At 39.7% G+C, this 20,192-nt stretch overlaps 1 protein-coding gene across 9 annotated transcripts in view; it reads right to left on the reverse strand.

Moving 5' to 3' along the window:
- The window catches only part of LOC137199767 (palmitoyltransferase ZDHHC14-like), a 48,147-nt gene that overhangs the window by 6,762 nt on the left and 21,193 nt on the right, over nucleotides 1–20,192 (reverse strand). For all 9 annotated transcript variants that reach the window (XM_067614285.1, XM_067614283.1, XM_067614288.1 and 6 more), the window contains exons 4-9: nucleotides 10,306–10,458; nucleotides 6,389–6,526; nucleotides 5,252–5,300; nucleotides 3,138–3,240; nucleotides 2,282–2,391; nucleotides 321–426 (exon numbers count right to left, since the gene is read on the reverse strand). In XM_067614285.1, coding sequence (XP_067470386.1) covers nucleotides 321–426; nucleotides 2,282–2,391; nucleotides 3,138–3,240; nucleotides 5,252–5,300; nucleotides 6,389–6,526; nucleotides 10,306–10,458 — 659 coding nt within the window. The remainder of the gene's footprint in view (nucleotides 1–320; nucleotides 427–2,281; nucleotides 2,392–3,137; nucleotides 3,241–5,251; nucleotides 5,301–6,388; nucleotides 6,527–10,305; nucleotides 10,459–20,192) is intronic.

Here is a 20,192-nt window from a genome sequence, read left to right on the forward strand (position 1 = left end):
CACTAAGGACAAGTAAATTTATATGTAGAAGACTCAAACTGTTTCTTTAAAAAGACGGTTGTCAGTTAACACTAGTATGTTTTTGCCAATAGAGGAGAGTCTAAGATAAAAGCAGCCACTCCCTTTAATCAGCGACTATTCTATTCCTCCTAAACGCCCCCCCCCCCCAAATGCTCTGCCTGCTCCTGGTCTCTTCAAACAAAGTGAACAACACTATAAACATCTGGACTACTCTTGACGACTCAGCCTGTCTTTTTACTTGTTATAAACCTAAAAGTTGTATGTTTGAGAAAAGACAGAGAGTCGGGTCAGTGTCTTACCATGTGGCTCTGCTGAGACTGGGTGGCGCCATACATAGTGATGCCATTGGTTGGTGGTGCCAGCTGCGGTGTGTCTGATTGGATAAAGCCCCGTCTGTCAATGAGACTACTCAAACAAAGAAACAAAGGAAAGAGAAAAGCATTGTTGGTAGCCATTCATTCACAAATATTACATAGCATTAGTGGAGTGCAAGTGACCTTGTGTGTCAGTGATACCACACTGTTAAAGAGAGACAAGTGGATGTGAACATTTGAATCTATACACTCATTCTTTAACTCACACACATTCACATGCACATAAAATCACAACTTGGTAATAAATCACTGATGTCCTGCAGTGGAGTGAATCATTATTTCTCTTCTATCACTATTGTTGCAGAGCTCTGACAACAACCTGCTAAACTCTTCACATGCATATGCACGTGTGTGTGTGTGTGTGTGTGTGTGTGGTCATGGGCCACATGGATGTGATAATGGCTGTTCATCAGCTAGATAAAGGTTAATCGGACACAGAAGAGTCTCTAACACCTCAGCTGGCTGTGTGTGTGTGTGCGTGCGTGTGTTAAACAGTGCCAGCAGGGTAATCATTTAACAGAAAGTGTGTTGACTGTGGGTTCCAGTGGGACTGAGCTGGATTTAGGTGGAAAAGCTCCGCTAGAATCACAGAGACAAACACTAGGAATCCACTGCAGCCGCTTGTGTTGCTGGTAATGAATACCGGAATGTCTGCAAATGCGGTTAGGAGGGAACGAGCACAAAAACATGTAGGCTGATGCATTAGAAAATGTGAGTCAAGCTCTCAGCAGGGAATGAAATGCAAGAGGCTTTTTGTCTGTGTGTGTTTGGATGTGTGAGAGACAGCATTGCCTGCATAGTCCAAGGCTGAAGTGAAACATTCCTCTCTCGCTGGTAGACCCAGCTGTGCAATGCCTGTGGCCGGCCACAAATACACAAAAACAAACATGCCCAGATGGCAGCCACCTGTGCACCGAGGACTCTCCTTTGCCACCTACCACAGTCACTGTTGGTGAGTTTTGTGATGGTCAGAGCAGGGTGCGACCAAGAATGTTGCTAAAATCTTCCATCACTGTTCTTCTTTTACTTTAAGTGTGTGTGCATCTGTGGATATGTTTAGTAACTTGAAAATACACTGTATGCATGTGCTAAACTAGAGACTGTGTGTGTCTCTAACTTTCTGTTTGTACTTGATGGTTAAACAAGTGAAAAGCAAAAGTTAAAGTTAAAGACTACGACTTCCAAAGGCTGAGAAACGTCCATGAAGTCTTGACAGCATCAGCATGAGTGTTCTATTTTTAAAGCGGGTGCAGTGGTCAGTAAACATAGGACAACACATTTCTAACCAAAAAGACACCATGATGGAAGAAAAGAAAGGCCAGTTTTAAGTCGGAGGAATCAAAGTTTCACAAATGAATAATGAGAATTGTTGGGAAAAACTGTGAAGTGAAAGAAGCTGGGAGGGAATGTGCAACGTTTACTGGTATTTACAGTCACATGGAAATGAGAACGTAGCTGTGACAGTTGGCCTGTATTTTTGTTAAATCACATGAACAGCAAAAGTGTGAAATCTAATAGTATCTAGCCAACTTTGATCTTGGATTTGGTTAAAATGGGCTTGAAATCCTTTCCGCTCTTGCAGTATCTCAGTAGCTATGTATAGAGAAAAGGCTGCAGGCATTTCAAAGCAGCTCCTCACATCAAAAAGACTCTTGACTAACAGTTCTATTTTAACCCTTGGACAAAATGGAAAATTACAATGAGGGAAGAAAAAAAAACCAACAAAAAAAAAACAGGTGCTGTGACCTATTACAGTGAAGGTAAAAAATTACTGAATGTGCTTTCTCAGAGCAGCGAATTATCGGGCTTATACGTCATTATCGGGGCATCTGGGAATGCGTAAATCACCTCATGAATACACTCATGCTCACTGACAGACATCATACCTCGGTGGCAGCGGTCCACACAGCGCTGCACAGCAGTTGGTGAATATATTGCCATGGCTGTAGGGGTTATAATTGTCCTTCCCTCTTTTAGAAGACCACGAACCTTTTATCTGGAGAAGACCATACAACATCATCAGTCACAGCTTCAGTAGGAAAATAAGTATCTAAAGTTTCACTACGAGACAAATCAAGATTCTGGTGACACAGAGATTGTGTTTGTGTATTGTGTCTAGTCTAGAGCTAAAAATGTTCCTAGCCCATACAGGAAGCCAACTTGCGACCATGGTGTTAATAGCACCACTCTCTAACCAACTGAGCTTACCGGCGTCACTGACACCCTGCTCTCGTCAGTTTCAGTGATGTAAAAGGAGTTCAGAGCTAGAGCTGTGAGCACATGAGTGGGCAGTCCTTCCTTTTAGTATCTCTATCAATATAATTGCTAAAACCCACATTAAAAAGGTGTTGAAAAGTTGCAAACTAAAAAATAACATAAAAACAAGAAATTGCAAAAAGTAAATACTTGAATTAAAAGCCTTGTGACTATTTGTAAACCCCACAAAGTAGCTGAAAGATCTGTCAAATGATTTTTATATGAATGTGCCAGAAGATAATAAGCTATTTTAAATCAATCAACTGCAAAAATATTTCATGTTTATATGACACAATACCTGTTGAAAAATCACGCAATTATGAGAATGAGAATTAAATATACATTTCAAATGATTAAGTATGAACAATACAAAAATATAGTTGGTGTGTAGCGGATAAGAAAACCTTACTAAACTTAGTCAGGTCACTTGTCATGTATGTTTCAGTCTGTCTGACATATCGATGTCTATCTGACATTCATACTCACATCTTCGTTGGTGGTCTGGTTGGAGCTGATCAGGTAAGTATGGAAGCCTGAGAGGCCCACTATAGACCAGACAGAGAAGAAACACACCACCACTTCCAGCACGGTGACACAATGAAGTCAAGGAATAAGTGACTCCCACAGTTTCTATTTCATCTATCCTTTCATTCAGTGAAACAGACAGCAATGTGAAAGCTCATGCAGAAACAGAAAACACACACATCACAGACCCACAAAGAGCCAGCTTGGACACAAAATGGTATGAGCTGTAACAGCTAGCATATTGACCTATAGCCTGGGGACTTCTGTCCTCTTGCCAATAGTTCCTCGTTACCAGTTCATTTGGCTGGGACTGCAGAACACTGCTCACTTTCTCTGCTCTACATAAAGCACTGAGATCACAAATAATAAGATGAATGCTTCTGCCTTCATAAAAATGAACTACAGTAACCCCTAACTAAACCCATGGATACTGTCTTCAGAAGAATATGTAACTCCTCAGATAAGCCATGAAGCACAATAAAACCACTACAAACTCATTGTTTAGCAACACAGAGAAGTCCCTGTGGGCATTTTAAAAAATAAAGAAATGACTAGTCAGCATAATATTACATGATCTGTACAAACACCATACATCAGTGTGGAGAAATAAACTGAATACCCTCACTCTTCCCCTTTCTCTCTCTTCATCTACTTTTTCTCTTCCCAGTGTCTCCCTTCTTCGCAAGGACAAAACATGTCACCATTCACTAAGGACAAAGGACTGCTACGATACTATCGACTGCAGTTCCCCTTTATTAAAGTCCTGTAGGACAGAGGCCGTTATCAGCTATGCTTGGCACATATTTCTCTGCCAGAAAAACATTTATTGCACTCAGCCATAGAGAGAGAGAGAGAGAGAGAGAGAGAGAGAGAGAGAGAGAGAGAGAGACAGAGAGAGAGACAGAGAGAAAGAGAGAGAGAGAGAGAGAGAGAGAGAGATAGAGAGAGAGAGAGAGAGAGAGAGAGAGAGAGAGAGAGAGAGAGAGAGACAGAGAGAAAGAGAGAGAGAGACAGAGAGAGAGACAGAGAGAAACAGAGAGAGAGACAGAGAGAGAGAGAGAGACAGTGTCATAGTCCTGTGCTCTCCACTTTACTTGTGACTCAGAAATACTGTTGGGTATCATTTAGATTAGATCAATACTGATTACGCACCTGCTTATTGATTCCTGCTGTTATTGGAATTTGATTTTGATTCTTGTTGTATTATGTAAGTGACAGACCCCAAATATGCAGAGAGCACAAAACACCTTTATTTTCAGTAGATTTAGGCTGCCATAAATAGTCAAAAAATGTTTTGGGATTCTTTTTGTTAAAAGGTCAAAAACATTTCAGAACCAATAGGTCTGTTGGGGGAAAAGACATTAAATTTAAATTATGATGTGAGGTGACTGCTTCCTACCTTTACTGGCTGGATTTACAGCTAAAATCTGAGTTCAAATGGCGTGCAACCAAAACTTTACTGCGATGACAAATTATAACAGTTTGCCTGGTGTGGATTTACCGCAGGCCACATGATTTTCAATGATGTTGTGTTGAGACAATAAGCTGACTTAAAGAGTATTTGTAACAGCTGTGGCTTAAGACATCTCGCACATGCACGCACTCCTATCCAATCTCATTCACACAACATCTCTGAAGAGGGAGGGGGGGAGTGTCAGAGCCAGATGAAATCAAAGAAAGAGTGAATCAATCGACAGAGACGGAGAGAGGATCTGCCTTTGCGTGCTACGTTAGCCCGATGGAACAGGACTAATCAGATGTGCACTAGTCATGCAAGTACTGTAACTCTGCAGAAAATGGCAAGTGCAATGAATGGAAATGGTTTGCAAAGGCATGTCATGCGAACGAATTCTGGCCTACAGAATGACCTATGTGCACCATCACTGGGCAAGTTAGTCTGTGTGAAGTTGAGAGTGAAACGTTGCAATCAAGGCAAAGCAGGGTGACAGAAAAACTATGGACACAGAATTATGTAAAGAAAAAACACGGACAACAAGCAGCAAAAATCAGACAATCACACTTAAAAAAGACAGTCTACAGTAAATACCAAACGTCAGATTTAGGTGAAAGGATATCTGGCAGGACTATCTTTAAGTGCGTTGAGGAACCCATTTTGATGGGAGCCTGTGGAAAAAGAAAGGCAGGGTTTCTATTAGAGCACTGTGCAGTTGTGTTCACCATGGCATACATACTATCTCACAAAATAGTGCATAACAGCATTAAAAAAAAACTTTGAATGTACAAACTTGTATCAAACATTGGGTACTACACACTCTGGAGCCATTACCTGCTGCAGACACTTTCTTACTTAAAGTTTAAGTGTCAAAACAAGACAAAGTGAGCTAGGCAGAGGGTGCCCACTTAAATTGACATTCCAATTTAACTTCTATCTGTGATGAGTAGGAGGACGGAGCCAGGGGAAAGACCAAAAAATAAATGTTGGCCAGCTTTGCGATTGTAGGAGACATCTCTGTGGCTCCAATCAGCCAGATTGATCACATTAGTTTTAATTACAGCTGTGCAAAACCAGATGGATTCAGAGTGCAGAGTTTTGAAAATGAATGTTCAACAGAATAATTGAAATGTGCTATGAGATAAAAAGGTGAGATTTAAGAACTTGAAGTTAGCACTGTAATCACCTTTTGATTTGAAGCACTGGAAATGTCAAGCAGGTTTTACCACAATCAGTAACTAATGTTCTTTAATTTGTTCTGCTCCTCGCTGAGAGAACAAACTTTAAATCAAAGAATTCAAATTGATGTGATGGTTTTTTACCACATCTGACAGCGTTCAGACTCAATAAAAGCAACGCTGCATAGTTTAAATCAAAAACAGGACAGGAAAGGTTCAAAACAGATAAGTATTAATTATCACTACAGTCTTACAGCAGGTAATGTGAGCCCATGTTTCTTTCCCGGTGCAACATTGATACACTGACTGTCATTTATGCACACAAATAGACACACACATGCACTGCTGGGGTGCCCAACAATCCACTGCCTGCTCCCAGCTGGAAAGATGGTAACAAGCCAGAACGCTGCAGTTTTCACAACGCCCACTTACAACCTGCTGGCTTGAAACACACCAAGAACACAGCCAGGAGGAGTGTGTGTCTATTTATGTGTGTGTGTGTGTGTGTGTGTGTGTGTGTGTGTGTGTGTCATGCATGAGAGCACATGTCCTTTTCCCCCCGCCTCCCCTCAGCTACTTACTTAAAATGATGTGTGTGATGACAAAGGCGAAGATGAAGATGGTGAGGAAGGAGAGCGAGAGGATGAACATGTAGAAGAAACGGTAGTTCCTCCTTCCCACGCAGTTCCCCACCCATGGACAGTGGTGGTCAAAACGCTCTGCATGGACAGGGAGAGACAGACGGAGGGAGAGTAAGATAATTTTAGATACAAGGACGCACAGTTACGAGCCTTTCCTTTCATCTCACTACACTGCTCCCACAGCAGGTCATGTACATGTGCTCTAGTGGAAATCCCATCAGAAAGATTATGTAGTAGAGCTGCAATGATTAGTTGATTAATCAACTTATTGTCCTTTTTTAAGCTAAAATGCAAAACATTTGATGGTTCCAGGTTCTTAAATGTGAGAATTAGCTGATTTTCCTGGTCTCAAATTATAGTTAACTGAATCTTTTTGGGTTTTGGACTGCATGTCCAACAAAACAAAATTTGAAGACATCACCTTGTGCTCTAGGATATTGTGATAGACATTTTTCACTGTTTTCTTATGTTTTATAGACCAACCGATTAATTGAAAAAATGATCTGCAGCTTAATTGGTTATAAAAATAGTCATTAGTTGCAGCCCTAGTATGTAGTACTTAAAAGACATCCAGGTTTTCTTGATGTCCAATTAAGGAAATCAGGTTTCTCATTTATATCAAATAACCAGGTTACTTCAGTGCATGTAAACACACAGTGCAAGTCCAGATCTGTGGGAAATTAGGGGAGAAGTGAATTGTCCCTCTGGGTCTTGGCATAATATACACATTTTTCACATAGTGCAAACTGGCTATTTATAACAACTAGCTAATAAAAGTTACTGGCTGGCCAACATGACTGTGTATGGCTGAAAAGCTCTCAGTGTCACTGTGGGACTGTGTGGGGTTGCAAGGGTCAAACAAATACTGGGTCAACAGATGAAGTGCCTCCAGTGAGAACACAATTTGAGAATGTTTGAGGAATTGTAAATGAAGACAAACAGGAGGTGTTGAAGTAAAAAAATAAGTGCTGTCCAGACTGCCGTGGGCTATCCACAGAGATCATGCAGCTGAGAACGACTGGGGTTTTCCAATATTTTAACACTGACAAGAGCCTGTCAGCTACCTTGGTGCAGAGTGTGCAACTTTGTGGAAGTGAACAAAGCATCATTGTGTAGCACAGAGGAGTGAATAAGTGAATAATTGTGTCTGGAAATGTCTGGAATTCAGAAATACTTGTGCTGCAATGTATTCGAAGCACTAAATATGTATCTGAACGCAGTGTTCAGCTACTTGACAAATATATGGGAAATGCTTTCAGATTCAAATTAGTGAGTGAACACTTATCATTTCACTGATTGCTCCAAGAGTGGAGGGCTTATTGTTAGTGTGGTTATTTAGTCCGCCCTTCCTCCACAGTCCTATCTGTGAGTGCGAGTTTCTAGCTGTGCACAGTGGCAGTTACTTAACTAATTAATCAGAGCCATTATTTGTTTAGTGAGGTGAAATGACCTGCTTTTGTCTTCATTAATCAATGCCTGGTTGACATGTGTCTGGGTAACGCAGCCTCTAGTCAGAGGATGAAAGGGGACAGCTACTACTGGTCAAATATGATTATCGCCACAGCCTGGTCAACGGTCACTAATATTTAGTGATCAGCAATGCTAGGAGAGGACAATAGAGACTTGGGACTTGAGGATGTGTTTTTCCACTATACCTCGAGTTATATTGATATTGAACAACTATAAGGGTTAAGTTGGCAGCTGACTGCTCAGTAGTATCTTCCCTCTGACAGTGATTTTAAAATTAAGCCAAAAGCTTGAAACAGCAACTCTCAACAGTTTTATCTGATATACTCTTATTTATGTGCCAGTCTTCTTTTGATGTATTTTATTGTCTGATTATACAACATCATATACCCAAGAGCATCATCAAAGCTTCATCTGATGTCCTCTAATTAAGCACAGAAAAAAAATAATTATGACGGACCTAAGACCCCTCTAAAAATCACAACACTCTGCCCACACATAAATAAGCACCAATATTTATGATGCTGGTGTCTCAATAAAACTGGAATTTAAACATAAACAGACAGATTATCTTAGCCCGCTGTATACACACTGTAAAAAGAAAAAAAAATAGGAAGGGGACTGCAGCAGGACTGCAAGGAAAGGGAAGCGTTGAGCGTGTGTGTGTGTGTGTGTGTGTGTGTGTGTGTGTGTATAATAATTCTGTGCTCTTATAAGCCTCTCCCATCACTCCCAGGTGGATAACCCTCTTAAAAAGAAGTGACTGCCATATTCCTATCCTCCACATCCACCAGGGAGGCCCTATCCATTCTGGCTGCTAGCTTATTTAAGAGCTTGTTAGTTCCCTGGCATTTACAGCGCCAGAGGTAGAGAGAGAGAGAGAGAGAGAGAGAGAAACAGAGGAAGCACTCATACAGTAGCACCTTTTCACTGCCAATGTGATCCCCAGTTTCCAGTTTAAGAGCAAGTGTCAGTCCAAACAGTTACTAATACTGATCTCTGAAGACTTAGAAACCATGCCTAGTAACTGAACAAACACACACATCTAAAAAATGGGGTTTGAAACAAAATGATGTTTGAAAAAGACCGGTTCTCTGGTGTGATTCATATAGTTTATCTCTGAATCTTCACAATGATACCCTGGAATGACTTCGACTCCAGATTTCACTGTGGGGACTGAAACCATGTTGGAGCGTGCTGGATAGTAGTTCTTATTAAAGAGACATGAGTTACAACTCACACTCATCACTCCCACCCACCTGCAGTATGGATAGTCAAACTGTGTTTCTCATTCTTCAATTCCTCCCATCTGCTTGAGTATACACTCACACCTATGATCCAAACATATTTTTAAACCTCACACTAAAGGATTTAGATTTATTAGATCACAACACTTCACTGTGTTCATGTTTGGAATGAAAATGTCTGCCAAGCATCTCCTTCAGTTGTACTGGTTTAACTCTTGATCACTTTATCCTGTCATCTCTACACATTACTATATGCATTGAGGCAGGGTATTTTCATCACAAAATGAGCCTGACCAGTTTCATATCGGAATTTGTCCATTCACTTAAAATTTGTATCGACATGCATGGCCTGTTTATGAGACTGACTGCTCTCCCATCATTCTGTTGCTCTGCCAGCCTGTCTTTCTTTCTGCCAGTGTGCATCTGCTGCATCTGATTACCACCTCCGCATCTTTCTTCCCTGTGTTTACTACTTCCTCATCTTTGTCTCCCAGGTTTTCTGTCAGATCCACTTCTGATTATGAAATGGTCACTGAAAAAAAGAGCTGCCTTTGATGGTGACAAAAGCCCCGATGAGAGAGACTCAGACACATTCGTCTCTGTTTATCTCTCTCTGTGTCTTTTAGTAACTGTCTGTCGCCGCTCTTCATTGTGTTTCCTGAGACAGAGTATGTGGTTGTGAGAAAAAACCTCAACCATTAAACTGCTGCTCATTTTGGTCTTTCTGTCTTTTCCATTGTAACTCCTCTCTCAGTCTCCTCTGTATGAGTGAATTCCTCCAGCATATGTACTGTATATTCTCTGTAGGTTTGCATCACAAACTAAATATTTAGCTTGGCTTGTGTTCTCAAATATAAATGTATTTTTTATATAAAAAACAGATGAAACATGAATTATGTGACAGCATGTGTGTTTGTATATTTTGTGCCAGAAGCAGAAGTTTACCTGTTTATTGACATCTTATTGAAATACATGTGAACAGAAAGGATAGAGGATGGTCTGGACTGTTTGTGATTATTATACTAATGTATCAAAATAAATGTGGTAAAAAATTAAGAATACAAAGTACTGACAGACACTATAAGCCAAATACAACCCAAATTTCATCTACGTAAACTCACACCCAGAGAATCTTTCACTCACCCACACAGTTGTCACAGAGGCTGCAGTGTGAGGCACGTGGTGGTCTGAAGATTTTGCAGGTGAAGCAGTACTTCAGCTTGACTGTTTGGCCGTTGATGACCACCTCCTTGGTCCTGGGAGGAGGCCTGTAGCCTGTACTGCCATTAGCCACATCTTGGGGAAAGGAGAGAAGAGAGAAAAAAAGAGATGTATACTGTAAGACTTAAATACCTTGGCCTTTACTTTCTGGGCTACACATTGGCACTAATGGACTCCCAAGTGCAGTACTATTGTGTTGTGTGCAGCATTGATGATGTGGGAGAATTATAAATATTCTACCTATGACGGAAACTTTCAAGTGCACAAAAATACTACCTCTTTATAAGGAGAACATCTGGATTGAACGTAAAGACTGCAAGTAAAATGCAACATAGCAGTGAAACAAGAAAAATACCACTTAATTACATGTATTATACAGATGTAATATATGAAAGGTTAAAGTTCGATTCAAAGTTAAACACTGGTTCATGGTCAACTCAACATAAACTACTAAATACTTCAGATTATTATACAGGGATAGAAATACTGCAAAACCAAAGCATTTTGTAAACAACACAACAACTGAATCAATAGTTTTTTTTTTAGTTTTTTTGCCTACTAAACATTTATTCTTTATATTTTTTTTATGAAGTGTAGCATTACTCTGTTTCTATAACAACCTGTACTTTACATACTGGTTAATGCAGCCCAAATAGCAGACACAGTAGGCTACACATGAAGGCTACAGGTTACTAATGGCTGGAAAATTTACATTTACATTAGAAAATGGAAATTGTAAAATTCAGCCACTTTAAAAGGGTGTAAATGACACATTTCTTCATTTGTGAGTTGAAACTGGACCCATATTTTACTGTGTAGGAGCAGTACTTTCAGATTTTCAGATTTTTTAATGAGACCTTGGAAAATCTTCACTAACCTGAAATAATGTTCAAGACATCATGGAACATGGACAACCTACACAGCTCATTATTTTTAAATTACCCCACCATTTTAGCTCTTTGAGCACTTTCTATACAGAGCCTGATGCCGTGAGTCAAATTTGCTACCCAGAACAAAGCATCTGTCCTGCTGTTAACCGATTTACACTGTCACCCTCAAACTAAGGGCCCCATACTTTTCTACATAACACACATCATTATGTATTCAGTGACTAAAATTGCAACCTAGTTCAAATAATATGAACATCAGTCTGAAATTCAACATACACTTAACACCATGACCCTCAGACTATAATACAAAAAATGAAAATGGTGGCAAACTGCTCTGAAGGGATTTTGGTGGAGTAAGACAGCAGTGATGACAGGCTAAACGGTAAGGATGAGAGCGATGATAGTGATTTTCAAGCCATAAAAGGTAGAGCCCGCATCCCATTATTACTCAGCTTGCTTCAAGCACTCTCACGCACCCTGAGAGCAGGAGATAGCGTGTGTAGGAAGATCATTTACACAGGAGCCCGTAGCATTGCTAACGTGGTATGTGAATGTATATCAGTCTGGGGTGGGGGGATATCTAGGGAGCGAGAGGCTTGTGTGGGTGTTTGACATTTCTAAAGAAGAGCAGAGGAAATGCAGCAAGTGAGTTCTGTTCTATTGAATTCGTCTCTATTGTGATCAATGCCTACAGAGCGCTCTTCTCTCTCCTCCATACTCCCTCTGCTCCTCTGCCCTCTCAGCAGACTCCACTGAGGGAGACAACAAATGAGGGGAGTGTGTGAACAATTCGTAGCACATTTCAGCTACCAGTGTAACCCCATACAGTGGTTTTGGTATTAATAGCGCAGTCAAAGTTACAGTAATATTAGCTACTTTCAGGGGAAATAAAGGGACGTTCTGAAGTATTAAAGGAAACATCTTTGAAGCATTTTGGAAGATCTTTTACATAACACTGGCAACAATACATAATGCTGTGTTTACAACATATCGTGCAGACTGTACTTAGAGGCCAGTGAGTTGGAAAAATCGTTCATGTCAGCCTCCTAGTTGTACTTCCAAAATGGAGATGTTAGGAATTTTTAACAGCTGCAATAATTCCTGCCGCCTCAGTCAGTTATATCTAAATAAAATGTAGTATTAACATTAATACAATCCTTTCAGCTCATTAAAAGCAGCTGTACATGGTTTTGTTTGTATCTGGCTTCACTTGTTAATGAACAATGATTGTGACACAATAAAATTGACTAACTTAATTTCCATCTATCCGTTGTGAGTATAAGGCTAATAACAGGAGTGACTGTCTTGGAATTAACATGTTAATGTTTCCACGCCAGAATAATGGGAGGTTTTACCATTCTTTCCAATTTGCTGACATGGCATAAATGCAGCATAAGCCATGTGTTGCCTTATGCTGCAGGCTGAAGGCAGATATTTGGCAGCAAAGAGATCATCTCAGTGAGATGGTAGTCGACCATAAGTACTTGCATGCTGGCCAAACGAGCCTCAAAACATTCTTCACAAAATATGTTTAATTGTAATGATACAGGAGAATCACCCCTGCTTTCCTTACAGTAGAATAAAATACTGCCAAAATTGTAGAAAAAAACCCAAAATGAAGTAGAAGGGCTAAAGAAACACTCGTACCATATAATGCAAGACACTAAACACTTTGCAAAGTTGATAATGTTCCGTTTTGACCACTCCCAGGTGGACTAAAATAATATCAATACAACAATATACAATATAATTAAGTGTATGTATGTGATATTATTGGACAGAAACATTACAGGTCAACAACAATTAAACATTATAATATTCCCAAAGGTAAAAGTATTAATTTGCATTATATTAAACATTTTTTGTGGTTAATGTCCAATTCCTGTAAATCCATGAAGCATGAAGTCCACACTTGGACAAAGATCATGTCTCATATAAGGATTATTAACTTTTTCCACCCACTAATGTTCTAAGTGAAAACAGGATCAAAACCAATGCAAACATAAAGTAGCAACTTTTAAAGAGCAGTGTAAGTTTTCACAGGTTTAGATTTTATTTTTTAACTAGTATAGAGAGTGCTCTACAGTCTCTACCCGTCTCAAAGAGAACAGAAATTGGTGGTATGAAATTTGCTGGTCCATCAGGAATGTATTCTATGTACAAAAACAACAGTCTACTTTTAGCCCAACCTTAAATGCCTGACTACACACCTGTATTTTCATACACTGTCCTGTAAGTCAACTTTGGTCACACCTTAAGTACACTTAACCAGCCCATCAACATTCCCTACAATTGTTCACAAACACCTGCAGTAAAATAATGTGTAAGCAGGGATATTAAGGTAGATAAACAAAACCATGTGTACACCTTTACATCAGTGTCTAGTGGGAGATCCCTCAGGGAGACAGGACAGACCTAAGAGCTTGATGCTAGAAAATAAGGCCAGGTAGACTGGAAAGTGATGTAACAGAACACACACACACACACACACACACACACACACACAAATAGACTCTGCACCCACTCACACCCTCATACATAAAGCTAAATGAGGGTTCAATGTCAGCCAAACTTTGCTAGGTGTTGCCTGGTGGGGTATAAAGGGAAGCTAATTGCTATCCTGCTGTGTATGTGAAGGAGAGATAACTGGAGCTTTTTCCTTCACAGATGGAAAAGCATACAAGAATACAATGATGATGGCTGACATAAAGTCGTATTGATTTTAACCTGATCAAAACCAGAGAGGGATGAGCATATTCTGTTCAGTCGAGTAACGGTTTCAAGGTCTTGCTTCACAACAGCTGACTAAATAACAAAATAACAGTTTCAGTTTGAACAAACAAAACACTATAAGGTGTGAATATGAATCACAAAAAGAAATATGATCTTACACCTTTAGTCTGAGGTAAATGAACTATTTCAAACAATTTTTCCCCAATGACGAATACTGATAAAATGATTAGCTCTTTCTAAACATGAATAGACTATGTTTGACAGCAAATAGGTATAGCAGCATAAAGTTGTGTTAAAGAGAAAGTTTTTACAAACCATTTAGATGGTCATATGCCCATGTGACGTCTCTCAAAAAGCCACAGTGGAAAGTTAATGGTTAGTTATTTTGTGCAGTGAAAGATATTTTCAAGGGACAGGCTCTCACTATGTGAAGCCTCATAAGTTGCTGATGTATGCACAAAAGCTGTAAGGTGTGTTTCTAACGTCATATTCTCATCAATGGCACATCAAAACAATGACACTAAACTGCCAAATTCAAAGTCTAGCATCGTAGAACAGTCCTTTGAGAGTAAATAAGAAAATGCAATCAAAAACATCACATTTTTACCATTTATACATGATTTCAATGCTTTTATTCACTTATTAAATATAACGGATAATATGGCCACAATATACTGAGGTGTTTCAGCAGGTGCTTTTAAACAACAGACAGAGAACAAGAGAGAAGGTGAGAGATATGAAGAGAAGTGCAACAGTCATAAGAAATCTCCTTACTTGCAGAGATGCTTTTACAGATGGATCAGGCAGAAATATCTATGTCCCCATGGCGATCAGACTTATGTTTGCATTGTCCTGCTGCTGCTGAAGTTGGAGTTGAGCAATTTTCAACTAGTGTAGCTTCAGTCAATTTAGCTAAGCAAAAACACTTTGGCTTGGGGAAAGTACTGCAGAGGAACTTCCTGTCTGCCCTCGGCCTTAAGCAAGCTAAGAAAAGTAAAACCTGTCACACAGTCGAAACAGCAGAGTGAATCTTCAAGTTAAAACTACTCAAAAACTTTGTGTGGAGCTATTATGGAAAGAACTGAGTGATCAGGCATTTCCTATATAGCATTAGAGGTCCAGACCTGAACCTATAGGATGCTGCTGAGGATTTTGCACAATGCAAAGTTTGTTAGATGCCATTCAAATAAATGTATTTCTTTTTTAGAGAAATATGGGATCTATAACAGTTGCTGTGCGAACCAACTAAGTGTAACTTTTGATGTGGCCGCAATGCAAAGCAGCAGCATTAATGTAGGATTACAATTTGTGTGAAACTGCGCTGTTTTCATTCTTTTTTTTTCCTGATGTGCTGCTCCGTTAATATGTTGAGTAGCCTAAAATTGTATAAATATCTTTTAATAATTTACTAATTTTAATAAAGTTTTTTCAACTTCCTTTTAAGTCAAAGCTTGGCCTATAAAAATCCAACGTAGTGTTTAATACGTGAAGCAACCTGTCTGCACTGGGGCCCGCCTTAACTAGATACCACTTAGAGGCAAATAACCGCACCAAAACACACAATAGAGTGGTAATAAAATACTGCTGAATCACACTGTATAGTGCATATTTAATGAAGGGTAGGGAACAAAGGTTAATATTCAAAGTGTTAGATACAAACAATCATTAGAAATCCAGTGCTGACATAATTCACAAATGATGTGACATGTCATAATGAAATGAAACCAGGTAGTCATGTGCACATCCACCAAATCACTTTAGGATAGGTGCTGGACACAAAAAACAGCTGAACTAGATACGAAGAGTACCAACACACTGAAGTTCCCTTTACTTTGTTTGCAACATTTTGACCAACTACAGGTCTTCCTCAGGCAATGTCATGTCATAATGAAACATGAGATTAAACCCTGAACTGTATTCTGTGCTCCTTTTTTAAAAAAAAACATGAGAGGATGAAATGAAAATCCACAACATCTCTGCATTGTACTATCCAGAAAAAAGGCAATCTTGGGCTGAATGCCAGTGTCCTCTGTTTCAGACTGTGTACTTTTTCACTCTGGGCTTGCACATTGTGGCTGAGCTGAGAAAGGCCTTGGCCGGGATATGACATCTGTCTGAGTGAAGACAGACGCTGAACAACAAAGAAGACATGGTGAAGTATTGAACAAGGCTAGAATATTCCAGGAGAATACAGGGAAACACAACACAGCTGCTGCTTCACTCTGGACAAACGGATGACAAAGCCTGATGAGGTCCACAGGCAGACGGGATGGGGGAGCAGAGACAGAGAGAAAGAGAAGTGATAGAACGTTATTACTAAAGCCATTATTAGTCATGTGTTATTGTCCTTACTATTACCTATAATCCTGCAAATAGATTTTTTCAATTGAGGTGCATTAAGATAGAAGAGTCTGTGTGTGTTTATGTGTGTGTGTGTGTGTGAGAGATAGAGAAAGCATAATGGATGGAACAAGAGAGAGTGAATGATCAGCGTATTGGGTCAATCTAGGCCAGTCTAATTACTCCACTACAAGTTTGTTTTTCATTGTCTTTTTTTGTCTTTTCTCTTGTGTGCTCCAATAAAACTGCTCTACAGTGACAAGTCAATTCCTCTTCATTCCTGTTCCAGTCCCCTGCAGCTCTATCATCTAATGACTATCATTCCCTTAATCAGTCTTTTTCATGTCCATGTCACTGTAAGTCTGGGGACTAGCCAGGAATGAAGGAGGATGGAGATGAAAGAATAGAAAAGACAGTTGTTTTGCCTCAGGCACTTTAAAGAGTGGGAAATGACTCTTTACAGCACACGTGATAAAAAGGACATTGATGGCAGATTGTAGGAGAAGCATTAAGTTGTAGGGGGTGTGGATAAACCTGTTAATATTTTACATAACACTGCCCTGAATGTTGGGGGATTCTACAAGAAGATGCTAATGAAGAAACCTTAATTTCATAAGGGAAATCAAGATCCAGTTTCCTATTGGATAACACACACACAATACCTCACACTTACACCTTTTAATTGCACATGGGGTATTAAAAACAACTGGTGAAATACAGGGAGACACAGCAAGATTAGGTCTCTACTTTAAACGTTTATCATTCTACTAGTTTTATCCAGTCGTCTACACTCCATCTCCCCATCTGTTATCTCATGCCAGGTAGTTTCTCTCTGTGTGTCATGCTGAACTGTTAAACTCAGCCACCCTGTGTCATTCATTACAAGAGAGGATAGGCTGAGGTCCACATAAAAGCATCCCACATATGTGAAGTTGAGATGTCAAGTGGCTTAGTAATAGAGACTCTTTCCACTAGCTGCACATCTATTACTTATTATTCAGCCAATAACAATGAAGTCAAATGTGAATGTGACCTAGGGCAGCTGGATACTCTGAAAGGGGAGGAGAGTAAGGAAGCGAGTCTCGGTGGCCGTTTAAGTACCAGCATGAATTATGATCAGACTGTCATTCAGAACAAGGTATTTATTCAGTCTTTACTGCAATGGGACGGGCATTTCAGCACTATGTCAAACAGACATACAAGATATTGTCATGTTAAGGGTAAAAGGGGCTTTTACATGAGTTAAACAGTCATTGTGAGTATCCCTGAACCAAATGTATCACCAGTGTGCTGTGGCAACCTGGCTGTTTGATTTATTTCACTTTGTTAACTTGCATATGAGAACAATTTCTAGAGTTGGAGATCATCAGTAGGTCAGAATCAACAAAACCCTGTGAACTGTAAGGAGAACTGCAATTATGATACATTTAAACTGGTGCCAGCTTTTGGGAATTTAGTGGCATTTAACACAGCGATGGTCAGCATTGAAGGGATACAAATATCAAAATGGTATTAAGCAGCCATCCCTCACATCTTGTGATGTTCATGACATGACTGTTGATCAAAGGAGCCACAGTTTATTCATGGTACAGTCTCAAATTTGCCTCCAGCCAAAGCGAGTTCAAGGCTACAAGCAGACCTACAAGGTGTTAAAATCCAACGAGCATGTTTGCTGTGTCTTATCGCTGCAGGGAGAGGAAGCTGTATCTAATGTGATTAAGCTAGCTCTCATCTTACAGAATGGCTCAAGGTGCTCTCTCTGGTAATGGGATGTGTGTTTGAGTTGGGCATCTAAATTAAGTTTCTGGCAAGGATGCAGGCAAATGCAGCCGCACAAAATATTTCAACAAAAAGTAAGAACACAGGGTAAGTTAGAGAAGAGCATTATGTGGGTTTGGTGATAAGGAATATTTTAATATAATTGCCTCACCCCTCAAAATAAAAGAAAGCTGTATCTAAAGTGATTAGACAAATTCTGTTTAAAACCAAATTCACATTGCTTATAACTGGTATCATTCAGCTGAGTCCATTTCCTAGGTCACTCATTCATTTCAGGAATCATGAGAGGTTTACTTTGGTAGCTACGGAAAAAAGAATTGACTGATATGTACAATATAAAAAGAACAGGATAAATATCAACAGACTTCACTGGGGCTGGATCCCTTCCTCAGGCCTCTGAAGATTACACTGACTATCCAATGTTTTGTCTAAAGCCATGTGTTGTCTCATTTTTCTGTGCATACTTTCCAGCTTCATGTTGTGACAGTGGGCAGACTGAAAGATGACTTCAGATGAGGTGGCACATTACAAGATGTAGTTTGGTTGTGAGAATAAATGATTGTCCAAATAGCATGTACTGTACAGTGTGTTTTACACAATGTTTCAATTTCTCGCCTATCTGACAAAAGTAAACTTGCTAACGACAATAGATGAAACCATGGAAAGGAATTTCATCTGAAAGAGAGAAAGAAAAGAGAGCGAGTGAGAGAGAGTTTAGTGCATAACCCTGGTTTCTCAACAATACCTCTGTTGTTTGTCAGTCTGTCATTGTCTGAACGAGCCTTTAGAGAGGCAAGAACAGAGACAATATATATGAAATAAATGAAATAGTATGAAGTATGCATTATATTAAAAAATCCAATTTAATCTATCAATATTACCATTTTATATTGATTACAATAGTAAACTTACATACAGTAGAGACAGGCATACAGTATCATTGCATCACTCAGACAAATATCTCCAACTGCATCAGAAGCATGGACCCCGGCTTTTGTCCCCTCAGCGAGGCTCAAGCTTCGTACACACACCACACCTCTTAAAGCAATTTTCAGTTTGTTTTGACATTATACAGTTTGGCAGAGTGGAAAGAGTCAGGGCGCACTACCAACAGTGGTGGGGTGCCAACAAAGAAAAAGGTGGGTTGCACTTCTAGTCCCAAAGGTAAAACTATTTAATTAATCAAACATTTCAAGCACAAGGTCTTTGTCAGGGTATAATACCCTGTAAAGCGAACCATACTTTGACAATACCACGCTTTTCATCCCACACATACTTATTCCTGGCTTTACTTAGCATGCCTTCTATTCAGATATACTCACATGGGGAACATATACACCAACATGTACAAAAAAACAAGTACATTTTCAAACAAATATGTGCTTCAGAACACCGACATCCCCACCTTCAAACAACTGTATCGACTGCTCCTGTGGTCATAAAAAGCTTAAATGTCATTGCATCTTCCACTGATGTGCCAAACCTTCCTCCAGCAGCCTGAGCTCTAAGCCTTCCAAAATCTATTTCCTCCACTAGCCTTGAGTCTGGCTGGCAGCTTTGGAAAAAACAGTGTGGCTGCCCTGACATTCACCAGCTAGCTTGGACCATATTAGGTGGAAGGATGGAAACAGGCAGCTCTGACCATCTCTCACTCTGATTAATGCTTCAGAGAGTCTTTTAGATTTGGCATGCAGTAGCTGAACTGATGCCAGCCTGTCTAGTCCTGACATATTGGGCAGGCAGGCAGACATGCATAGACATCATACACGGCACATTGAAGAGAAATCAAATGTTGTCTCCCATTTCAAGCAGGAATAAACAACAAGCTGTGCTACCTTTCCCAACCTTGCACACTTTCCCCTCCAACTTTTTTTATAGGTCTTTATGTTATGGGTGGCATTCCATGACAGATATAACAGATAGACTGACAACAAACTGAGAACAAGTAAGATATATTCTATGTTTCATTTGTTTCTCACATACTTGTACCTGTACAAACATGCCATATTTGATTTTGTTTCAGGCCACCCACTCTAATCAATCCTTTTCACAGACTGAAGGCTACAG

Source organism: Thunnus thynnus, chromosome 16 (genome assembly GCF_963924715.1).
Source record: "Thunnus thynnus chromosome 16, fThuThy2.1, whole genome shotgun sequence".
NCBI lineage: Eukaryota > Metazoa > Chordata > Actinopteri > Scombriformes > Scombridae > Thunnus > Thunnus thynnus.